Source organism: Phalaenopsis equestris, unplaced genomic scaffold (assembly GCF_001263595.1).
Source record: "Phalaenopsis equestris unplaced genomic scaffold, ASM126359v1 Scaffold000699, whole genome shotgun sequence".
NCBI classification, from domain to species: Eukaryota; Viridiplantae; Streptophyta; class Magnoliopsida; order Asparagales; family Orchidaceae; genus Phalaenopsis; species Phalaenopsis equestris.
This window is the reverse complement of record NW_018165139.1, coordinates 17,251-29,210: the sequence shown is the minus strand read 5'-3', so window position 1 is coordinate 29,210 and position 11,960 is coordinate 17,251. Positions and strand designations below refer to the sequence as shown.

The window sequence follows — 11,960 nt, the reverse complement described above, 5'->3', positions numbered from 1 at the left end:
CCCCCCCCACCCAACTGTAGCCTTCGACTTTTCCTCCACTTTCCTTGCTCTGCCTGACACACTCCCTGTACTCCTTATCGCCACCTGCCTCTACGCCCTTGTCGCCACTTTGCCCGTCTTCCTCAGGCTTCGGCTCACCCAAGGTAAGGTGGAAAAAATATTACCTCCGAACTCTGCACGAAGAGCTGCATGCTGAGTTCAATGAGAGAAGCCAACGAAGCAGGGGGGACCCACTACCCAAAAAAATTTTAAAAAAAATGCTTATTTAGGGTGACCCAGCCCGAATCCAACCCAAAAAATCGAAAAAGTGACTTTTTGTTCAAAGTGAATTCCGCCAAAAGTTATTTTTGGCTTTTTTGTGCTCCTGCCAGTTCGCAAAAGCAAATTTTGTCACTTTAGGTTGTTTTTGCGCTGGGTTCCGAGCAGGTGTGATGGATTTATCTGGCGACGAAAAAATATTAGTGATGAAATCAGGAAATAATGTCAACCAATTTCAATTGGAAGTGAGTTTAGTTTAGTTTTATTGTGGTTTGAGTTTTATATTGTTGTGTTATCCTGGTTCCAGTTGGTTTTTTGAACGGAAGCATATAACTTTATGACTACAGAGATTGGGGGGTGAAGAATCTAGAATGCACGAAGAGAGATGCATTCAATTTTATTCAAAGAGAAAGAAGGGAAATAATTGAACAAGAAGATGTCAATTCTCTAATACAGTCCTTCATGGAGAGACAAGCTTAGGACATAATGTCTGCTTGGAATTTTGAAATCGATGAGTGTGGTAGACTCACAAGTTTTTTTTGGAGCGACGGGTTATTTAGACTTGATTATGATTATTTTATGGATGTAATAATTTTTAATACATGCTATAGATTAAATAAGTATAATTTATGTTGCGCTCCTTTTGTGGGGGTGAACCACTGATCCACCTCAAAATAACTTGTTTTTAGTGCATGTCTTATAAGTCTTTTATATATTTTTTGATTATATTGCACTTTAAAGAGATATATTTTGCATGTTTTTGGTTTCAGGCACATGAAATGAATATTTAGAAAAAATAAGAAAAAAATATAGCAAAAATGATGATTCTTGTGTGGCGTTATAGTGTCACCCCTTGGCGCCATAACACCACTGTCGAGCGAGAAGGGCGCTATAGTGCCCCAGACTGGCGCTATAGCGCTAGTAACTACCTTTCTAGAATAAACATCAAATTTGATCGAAATTTTGGAGGGTTTTCTATTTAATGAGAAGGATTTGGCCGAATTTAGAAACCTTTTAGAGCCTCATAACTTCAATTGGGCGGCAATAGAGAGTTAGGTTTTTCATATTTTATGTTCAAGTACAAATGTGAGTGTGTTTTAGTGTGAAGAAGATTGGAGATTTATTCGAGGAAACTCCAGAAGTTTAGTTGGGGAGAATACAAAAGCTACTTTGTATTTGTGTTTGAGTTTTTGTTGTAAGACTTAAATTTCAATGTAAATATTTTATTTTTGTTTAATCTATGTTTTGTTTTTTTAATCTCTATGAATTCTGAGTTGTTCCCTTTCTTTCTTCTTACATATGAGACTTAATCTTGTGGGATGAGAATAATATAAATATTCTTTTTTACTTTTAAAAATTGTGATGATATTTTCACTGAATCTTCATTTACTTTGCAAACTAGTTATCTGTGAGGTTAAAATCTGTTGAGAAACATGATGACCTGGGAGGGCTATGATTTCACCCAACCAGTGGATATCACATTTCATTCTAGACAGAGCCATTGCGATCACTTAAGAGGGAGTGCAAATAAAGAGAACGATAGGTTTTGATGAGTGTAGAGTTGGTTAGATCTAGGGGGAGTGCAAATAAAGAGAGCAATAAGTTTTGATGGGTGTAGAGTTGGTTAGATATAGGGTGACATACTAGATTCTTATTAGTTTGACTTAAGGTTTAGTACCCTGATGCTGGGATTCGATTACTATGATGGCATATACTTAAGGGATTCTAGAAGTGAGAGTATAGATAGTTCTAATGCGAAGTTGAGATGTTACGGAGCCAGCCTTAAGTTAACAAATGTTCTTTGTTAGCACTAGGAGGGGAAAAAAAGTATGCTTATATTTCTCACAATACCTCAATTTTGTCTTAAACCATTTGAATCCTATATAGATTAAAATCTCTTTGTAAGAGTAAAGATTTTTTCATGATATCCAAACTCATTGTTATATTTTGTTAAACTGTTACATCTAGTTGTTATTCTCTTTTTAAGCTCTTTTAGTAGTAACTTTTAGTAAGCGTATCCTTTTAAATCTTTTATCTTGTTAATTTGTAATTTTAATATAATTTCTGTAAGTTGATTTTAAGAGTTACCGCATTCATCATGGGATCGATACTGTGGTTTTTAAAAAAAAGCTCTATATTACTTGAAAGGAAGCGTATACTTGTGTAGCGGTTTTTAAAAAAAAGCTCTATATTACTTGAAAGGATGCGTATACTTGTGTAGCACCCTTAGTGTGAAAATATATCATATAATTCATAAATCAATGCAAATATTCACACAAACCACTAGATATAAATTGAGATATATTTTATGGTATAATTAAGGAGATTAAAAATACTCTTAAGTGTGGGTTGGGTTAGTACCCCCATGAAGCAGAGGAAGTGTTTCTTCATCTTGGCAAGGAGGCAGAGTATGAAGTTCGAGGACACACAGCGCCCTCCGGTCGCATCCTCATCCCTCGTAGCTCCCAGGAGGGCATGATGTTTTTCGCCCTAAGCTTCAAAAATCAAACTTTCAACACCCCACTCGACACCTTGCTCCGCCGTGTTGAGCCCTTCCATGTCTTCTTCCGCGGTGACCTGTGTCACACTCGCACCCTAAAACAGAACTTGATCCACCATCGCCGCATCATTTTTAGGTCCCACGTCAGCATCTACCAATAAAGAATCGATAATCAAAACCTCAATCACTGAAAGAAAGGAATAAAAAGACTATTCAAACTACATACCAAGGATCCGACCTCACTCAGACGTGGAATAAGAAAAGAGATCCTCACCAGCTTTTTTCGGTCATCCACCTTCCGAGAAGAAGCTGCTCCTAGCCTGGCGAAGCCACAAGTCAGCCTCAAACACCACCTCCTCAATTCTTCTTTGGGGAACCACGACTCCTGTAGTCATTTGGTCAGGTAATCTTTATCTCGCAACAGGAACATTCATCCCCAACGAGTGCCCCACAAGAGGGTCATGTGGACAACCTCTTACCTATCCTACAATCCTCTTATGAGGAGGTCCAACAAGAAGACCCTAAGAAACATGCTAAGTCCTGCGATCGCAGACTTCGTGCTTGGGCACGACTCTCTTCCAGCTCACTCCTTACGTAGATGCCTTACCTGACGTATTGCACTTTACAACTAACTTACGGGCTTGTGCCCGCATGTCACTCATCGCCTTGAGGAGCACACTCTTACTGATGGTGGGACTCCTTCGCTAGACATTACGAAAAACATGTAGAGAGTAAGGCACGAGACAAAGGAATCTAAAGGAACTGGAGCATTGCACATTTACCTTGCCCCAAAGCCTATTTATAATGGCATGGACACAAAAATCTAGGGAAGTCCATTATTGCACAATAATATTGTTTGTTTATTTATTCATTATGTATACTTGATCAAAAAATTCTTTTTTCCTCATGTGCTAGACAACTTGCGAGGAGCAAGAGAATCAGAGAACTAAATATACACACACAAGAATGTGTTGCACGAATCTCAAGGCAGATGGGCGACCCAGGAAGGAGCACGACCGATCGAACGTAGCAAGAGACGATTGTTTTCAAATGAGCAACAATAGAAAAAATATCTCACTGAACGATCAACATAAGATGTCACAAGGAAGCTCCTCAAGGCGCCATCAGACTTTAGAACAATCGATGGGAGAACTGATTCAGACCTTGAATCGATCGAACCCAAACCCACAAGTCGATCGGTATTTATTATCAATCGAATAGATCCCGAACTTTATTAAATTCAAATTATTTTTTAAATTACCAAAATGCCTCTTGAAAGGTTAATGATTATGTGGCTATTATGTACTTTTGTAATATTGAGACTTAAGTCTATAAATAGGTGTCCATATTATGAATAAAGAACACATTTTATTGGTCAACCACTGCACCACACACACACACACACTCTCTAAGAACACATTTTATTGGTCAACCACTGCACCTTGACACACACACACACACTCTCTCTCTCTTTCTCTTAATTGCCTCATAATAGAACATTTCATATCTTTAGCGTGTTTTTTGGACAATCTCGGGTTCAATAGGGGATGATGACACAATTTTCCATAAACTAAGCATTATTTGTCTTGTTTCTCTTACTCTCTTTCATTTCATTCGACATTTCTTGGGTGTAATCTACAAGACAATTTATAATCCACACCATAAAACTTACATATTTTAATGTTTGATTAGATTTAGTAAATTCTAAGGGTAAATTCTATTAATAGAACACTCCCTTATATTAATTTTTCTTTCGGTTTTGTGAACTACTAATTATGGAAAAAAAATATTATTTATTTATTATTATTATTTGCATAAAATATTTATTTTGAAAAAAATATACATGTTGAATTCATTTTAAAATATCCTGCGACATTAGCGTCTACCGCCTCGGCATGAATCCTACAATACTTTCAGACACCAAGATGCCTACAATGGATATAATATTTTATGGCTTGAAAGAGTCCATGGATGCTTTAAATAATCAGAAGCCGTAGAAACGGGTTGGTTCTTCCACTGGTCACGTTTTGTGCGCACTTTCCGTTTGTTTATTTGTCCGGGAAGCTTTAAGATAAGGAGGTCATACTTTTCTTGATCTCGATCGCAGCTCTCTGGAGTCTGTTCGTCAAGCAGACGGTTGAGGAGGACGAACATTGGAGAGAAAGGGGAGGGTTGAATCGGCAGAGTTGGGGTCGAAACAGGGTGATCGGCGTTTCCTTCTCGATCAAAACCCTAGGGTTTTGTTGAGAGCCTGGGTTCTGCTGCCATGTCTGCAGGTGTATGTGGTAAGCGCCTAGGGTTCGAGGAAATCTTCGGATCTCCATCATCGGCCCCATCTGCGAAGAGATCTCGTTGCTCGAGCTACGGTTCTCCTATCCGTCTATCGGAATTCGGATTCGCGGTCGAGGATAAGGTCTCCGTTCTTCTTCGCATGTTCCCGTCTATGGATAGGGAGGTAATTCTCTTATACACCGTTTTTTAATTCTTTTCTATTTATTTGCATAGCATGTATAAATAGAAAAAGCTTCAATATTGCTAATGATTCTAATTTGATGAATTTTCTGATTGTTTACAACTTAAGAAATTAAACACTCTTAAACAACTGCTTGGAGAATAATTGTTGAGCTCCGTTGATTTAAATATTTGTTTCTTAGAAATTTCATCTGAAATTTTAGCTCCTGGTGTTCATGTTCATAGTCCCATCCATATGAAATATTGAGATTTTAAGCGTTGACTTTAGTCCCATACACTAGCAGCAGATTAAAAAACCTATTGCCTGCTTGAAGATAACGTAGGAGCAGTAGAGTACATACATTTGATGTGAATTGCATTTAGCCTCTTCACCCATTATGGTATAATAGCCAAAAGCTAATCTTGTATCTGATAACTTTCTTGCTGCCCCGGTTCTATAATATGCTAATATCGTCAAAAAGTACCAATGATAAATGTAAATGTAAAAATTAAAGTTTAGTTCTTAGATATGTAAATGGATAGGAATTGTGTGGCACATCTATAAATCTTCCATGATAATATTATAAAGAAGGGTGCCTCGAACTGTTTACCTTATTTTACATCTTTTTCTTTTCCAGTGAAATATTTATATGTTGTTTACTAATTCCCATTATAGATTCAAAACTGTTTCATCCATTGATTTTAATCAAAGGAGATACATGCCAATCCCATAATCAAAGCTAACTCAGATTTCTGCTTTTTCAGAACTGGGGTAAGGATTCACCCATTCATTCTACTGGTCTGAAGATCACTAAAGCTTTTTTTTAAGCTTTTAAATAATATTTTTGCTGTTGCATCATGCACTTAGGATATCACTTATTGTGTGAAACTTGAAACTGGCAGGTTTTTAATGGTTGGAAATTTTTATTTTTGATCTACATTATTAGATTCTTATGAAATTCCTTGTGTCAAGCAAAATGCATATACACATTCATGAGGCTTGTCAAATGTAGTTTTTGACAGTAGGAGTTTATGTTATCTGAAGTTCTTATCATATGGAACTGAGCTACAATTCATAATTAAAATTTGATTCTTGTCACAATTATTTCTTGAATATTAATTTTTTTTCTGCTCCCCTGTTAACCTTTTTTTTTAATTTTCTCAAAGTCTCTATCAAGTAATTTTCTGCAACGGCTAGGAGAGTTAATATTTACATGCATTGGTAGGCATCATGGAAGTGATCTGTAATTTGTGATGTTCCATCTAGAATCTTGTAATGTAAAATTGTAATTTTTTTTATTTGTCTTTTGAAGTAGAATCTATATTATCTTTTAATTACAACCAATGTTGTATAGGTTGTAGAAACTGTTTTAAATTCCCATGATCATAAGATTGATGATGCCATCAAGAGTCTCCATGCACTTTGCCTTCGCGACAATTCAATTAGGGGTGAACCTGTGATTGGGAGCTCAGAGTTTGAATCCAAAGAAAATGGCATTGAAGGTTAGAAGCAGTCAACATATTAATCTTCGTATATATATATTTTTTTTGTTGGTTTGTTACTTGCTTTTGCCTTACTGGATGTTTATCTGCATTATTTTGGTAGGTGTTAAGGATGCTCAAATACCTGAACTGAATGGTGAGGTCATTCATAATGTTGAATCCGATTCCAAGTCAAGGGAAATTCATGGATCCTCTTGGGTTGACGTACTGGTGCAAGAAATGATGAATGCTTCTGATTTGAGTGATGTTAGATGCCGAACCATGAAGATTTTGGAGTCTTTTGAACAGATGGTTGTTGCTCATTCTAATGCATCAAAGGAGGTAATTACTTGAGCAGTTTTAGTATTTTTTTTGTGTTTGGGGAACTATTTCTTCTGTAAAATTCTGCATATGCACGAGCATTATGTTATTATTTGTCTTTTTATTTTAATTGGGGGCAGCAAGAGATTGCTTCTCTTAAGGAGCAACTGCAGTGCTTGTTAAGAGACAACCAAATCCTGAGGAGGGCTGTTGCAATACAGCATGAACGTAATTTAGAATTGGAGGAGAAGGCAAAAGAAGTACAGCAATTGAAGAATATAATCAGTCAATACCAAGAGCAACTCCAAACATTGGAGGTAACTTTTAGTACTTCTCAGCTCAGTTTTGCTTTTTATAAATTATTACAAACATTGGAGGTAACTTTTAGTACTTCTCAGCTCTTTTTATAAATTATTGAATTATTACATGTTTGGTAGTACAATTTGAGGACAGGAGTTGCACGTCATTGTGGGCTTTGGATGGAATTGAGCTTTCTTTTATCAGCTTAAGTGAGACCTAGTTTACTGTGATGATTCCGTCGATGCTAGCTTTGTTAGAGAAATTTGTGGTGGGCTTGTTATTTTTGGTGGGTGTCTAGGTGTGTAGATTGGGAAACTTGTCCAAATAAGTTTGTCACATTTTCTATTTTGGAACTAGTAAGTATTATTAATTGACGTGGCAACTCAAGCTGCTCTTGGTTATATGTGATTCATGGTTTCAATTTCGATAATATGGCAATTCTGTTCAGTTCCTTGAGTGTTGTTTGCCTGAAGTATAGTTAATTAAAATTTATTTTCCATAGCTTTCTATCATTCTATTGCATTTAGGGTCTTTCAGTAAATGTTTTCTGTTATATAATTTATTTTATAATTTATATTATCAGAAATATTTGTTTTGATTTTATATCTTTTATGAGGTGATCTCATTGACATAATTAATGATAAGTAATGCCAGACACATTTTGGTTATTCTAATGCAATCAAATTTATCCTTGTGTGAAACCCCCGAATTTGCTTCTAGAAAGTAACAATCCTATAAACTATCAAGTAAAGCAAAAATTAATTTCTTTCTTTGTAAACTTGATAATACGAGCTGGATAATAATTTAATGATCAACTAAGAAGAAAATTTAAGGAGAAATTAAAAAGTTACTGTTAATCACAGATTCATTAAAATAACCCTTAAAAACCTCTTGTAACAGATTTGGTTAAATCAAAGAACATCTGTAAAATTGAATATCAAGTTACATAGAAAAAAATAAACATTGTGAGATCACCAAGCACATGAAGTTTAGTCCTCACGTCAGTGCAAAGAGATGACTCAATCTAAAAATTGAGATACTCCCTTGCACCACACTCAAATGAATTAAAATTAAATAAAGCACACAAGGAAGACTGCTGAAAATTTTGTTAAGCTAGAAAATTTTCACACATGCGTAGGATTATTCTATCTGTATGCTTCATATGTAAACCCTAAAGTCCGCTACCTCAAAAGTTTGAGATCGATTCAAAGCCAGCTTTGAATTCACATGGATATTAACTCAAGTGCAAGTCCAATTTGATGTAAGACGAAAATGGTCTAACTTATATCTAATGGAAGTATGCTGTAGGGTGAATGAGATTCTAACTTACATAAGTTGTAAAAGATGTTTCGTTTAAGTTCCTTGGGAAAGTTAGTGAAGTCATTATTGATATTCCACTATTGGATTCACTTAGCACATATTGATTTACCTTGAGATGAACTGTGGTAATGCAAGAGGTTATGTTAACTAGACTGAGTTTTCTAACCATGATATATCAGGAAACAATACTTTATTAGCAGTGGACAAATCATGATGGAAGTTGCTGCTTACTTCTCCAAGAGCTTGTGTAATCTCTCACAAGCAGTTGGTTTCTTTGGTCAAAAGCACACGAAGATAGTCACACTAAATGTTAAAGTGATTTGCTAAACTTTATTGCTTTAAAATCGATCTGCACATCCCTTAAAAATGGGTATATATAACACTTACAAGGGAAAATTAGGATTCATTAGGTTGTGGCTCTCCATGCATTTTGTATAATTTGAACATCATTGTATGGTTTCTAAAGGTTTAAGGACTTGTGGGATAGAGGAGTCTAAAGGGTTTTCATTAAGTTAATGGAGGGAGGAGAGAGGAGAAATGTGGGGTTTGTGTTTGGCATTATTGCCAAAATATGTTGTACAGGTCAATTAGTGAGGTGGCGGTCAACTTGTTAAAATATGGCCAAAAAGGCTTATAAAGGGGTTTATTACCTTCGACCTTTTTGGATTTTACGAACTCTAAATACAGAAAGCTTATGCGACTCTTGATACTAATACAATTGTTTGAGAAGATAAAATTGGCTCATTGGCGTTAACTCTGAATTGAAAATAAAATATAAAATAGAATTAAAAGTATTGTTAATGTGCTAACTTATGACATTTTTTTCAACTCTGGCAATAAGGAGCGTGTGAGTTAATTGATCATTCTTTCTTTTAAAACTACAAACAATTCTCTTATCGTGAAATTCATTTATTTTTAGTTAAATCTAGCTCTTTTTTTTGCATATTTTTTTAGTATTTTTACTTACTTTTCTTGTTTTCATTTTAAAACTACAAACAATTCTCTTATCGTGAAATTTATTTATTTTTAGTTAAATCTAGCTCTTTTTATGCATATTTTTTTAGTATTTTTACTTGCTTTTCTTGTTTTCAAGTTGGTTTACTTACTTTTCTTGTTTTCAATTATTCTCTTAGAACCACAAACCATTATAATAAATTAAAAAACTATTAATATGAAAAGCTAGATAAATAAAAAAAGGGTCAAAAAATAAAAATAGTTAAAAGAGAAATAAAAATAAATATATTTACGATCTTCTCATCTGTCGAGGGCTTTAGTATTTGTTCCAAGGTTTTGATACTATGTAGGTTTTGAGAATTTAGCGGAATGCTTTATTGGTATGAAGGGGATTATGAGTACGGTTTATATGAATCATAAAATAAGAAAGAAATAACACATATATCTTTAAGATTATAATTAATCAATTTCTAATAACTTTCAAGAGATAAAAGGAATAACATAAAGTACGAAGGACATAAGACATATATCTCCAAGATTACTATTAATCAATTCTTAATAACTACCGGAAACAAAAGGAATAACATAAAACATGAAATACATAAATCTTAATAATATAAAAGGAAATAAATCAATACTAATAACTTCTAACTAATATAGTTTAAAAAGATTGGTCATAGGTTATGATACAAGCTCTCAGCCAACTTTCTATTGAACTAAATACATTATATTTCGCTGTACATTATATTTCACTGCTAAAAAATGAAAAACACCTTTTCAAATATATATTCATGTACGTGTATATATGTGTACTGATTGATTACGATATGTAAGCAAAATAATCTTTTAAACTTGTGTTGCAGTTGAACAACTATACCCTGAAGATCCATCTCCAGAGGGCTCAGGAAGCAAATTCCATTCCTGGCCGTTTTCATCCAGATATATTCTGATTGCTTACTAACTTGGAATTTATCCCCACCAATGGAGTGTCCGTATTCATCACAGGTGTTAATTATTTAAGGAATAGAGTTGGCTTCTGAAGCTGGTAATTTGCACTATATAGTCCTGTTTATGCGTCTCTTCAATTATCTATTTATTTTCTGTTAAGCTTTGGTTGTAATACTGCAAATCATTATTTTGGTTTTCTGCTGATGGAAGCACCGTTATTTATGCTTATTTATCTCTCTTCTCCCAAGGAGTTTCTATAATTTAAGGGCGGCTGTTTGGAATCAATTTTGTTTTTGTGTTATCTATTTTTGTTTTTAGAAAAACATAAAAAATAATTATGACTTTATATAATACTATTTAAAAATAAAGAAAACAATTATTTAAAGGTTTTGAGATTACTCATTTTCATATAATAATCAAATAATCAAATACAAGACGTATAATTAAGATAATGAAAGATTGAAATCTTAGCAGAATTTAATTTCTTTCATTATAAAATTAGTTTCAAACAAATAGCAGCTTTATTAAAGTTTGTAACAATGACTGATGGTGCAATATAGGAATCTATCTTGACCCATTGAGAAAATCTTTCCAGCCTTGCAAAGACAACACCAGTGACAAATGTTAAATGTCTTATTTTCTGAAATAATTAATATAATTTTGTTTTAAATAAAAGGATTTGTTGATGCCCCTTGCATCAAGCAACAAAGCAGCTTCCATCACCCTATTTAACAAGAAAAAGAAAATTAAGAAGAACAACTGCTATATAAACAAATTTTAGCAGTCAGCAAAGCCCATTAGTCCTCAATATGAATAATAAATTCATTATATAAATATATTATTTGTATAATAAAAAGAATTTCAGTCTTCCATTTGACTCCAAAATGGCATGCAATAACAGTGCAGTGCTGAAGCTCTACCGACTTATGTGTCTTTTTAACCCCATCATTCCAAGTTCTCTTCCAGCTTAAAATATTGTCGCAAAAGTTAGATAAAAAATCAATCTCAAATCATTAAGGAACAGGAGCATGTTTCAGTTGTTTTCAACGTTTTAAAAGGTAAAGATGAATCCATTCAATAATCACAACAACTAAAGAGGGAATACACAAACATATTTTTTGTGATTTTTTTAAACAAAAATAGAAAAAAATCCATACACGCCCACGCTTTATAGAAACAATTTGGGTGTATTAAGGTATTTGTTGATAAAATAAAAAAAGGCAAAAAAATAAAATAAGAAAAAAAAAAAAAACTTTTATTAATGCGTTCATAGAAGGAAGAGCATCAAAACCTAATTTGCAGCGAATAAAATCTTTTGATTTGCATGCATGGCTCTCTCCAACATTTTTGTAATCTACCAAAGGGCTTATTCTCAACCATTGGACTCCTCGGTTCAAACCCAAACAGATTAGACGCTAATTCTCTA

General features: G+C 34.1%; 1 protein-coding gene across 1 annotated transcript; it reads left to right on the top strand.

Moving 5' to 3' along the window:
- Positions 1-4,718: 4,718 nt before the first annotated feature.
- LOC110030315 lies at positions 4,719-10,762 on the top strand. Its single transcript, XM_020732974.1, has 5 exons — positions 4,719-5,213; positions 6,565-6,712; positions 6,816-7,033; positions 7,153-7,329; positions 10,450-10,762. The coding sequence occupies exons 1-5, from the start codon at positions 5,025-5,027 to the stop codon at positions 10,534-10,536; spliced, it is 819 nt and encodes a 272-aa protein (XP_020588633.1). The 5' UTR covers positions 4,719-5,024; the 3' UTR covers positions 10,537-10,762.
- The last annotated feature ends 1,198 nt before the right edge of the window (positions 10,763-11,960 follow it).

Bases quoted from the DNA above. Each gene is read 5' to 3' on its own strand.
- LOC110030315 (XM_020732974.1), top strand. From the start codon at position 5,025: ATGTCTGCAGGTGTATGTGGTAAGCGCCTAGGGTTCGAGGAAATCTTC. The intron at 6,713-6,815 runs GTTAGAAGCAGT...TTATTTTGGTAG, and splicing joins CAAAGAAAATGGCATTGAAG to GTGTTAAGGATGCTCAAATA. The intron at 7,330-10,449 runs GTAACTTTTAGT...CTTGTGTTGCAG, and splicing joins AGCAACTCCAAACATTGGAG to TTGAACAACTATACCCTGAA.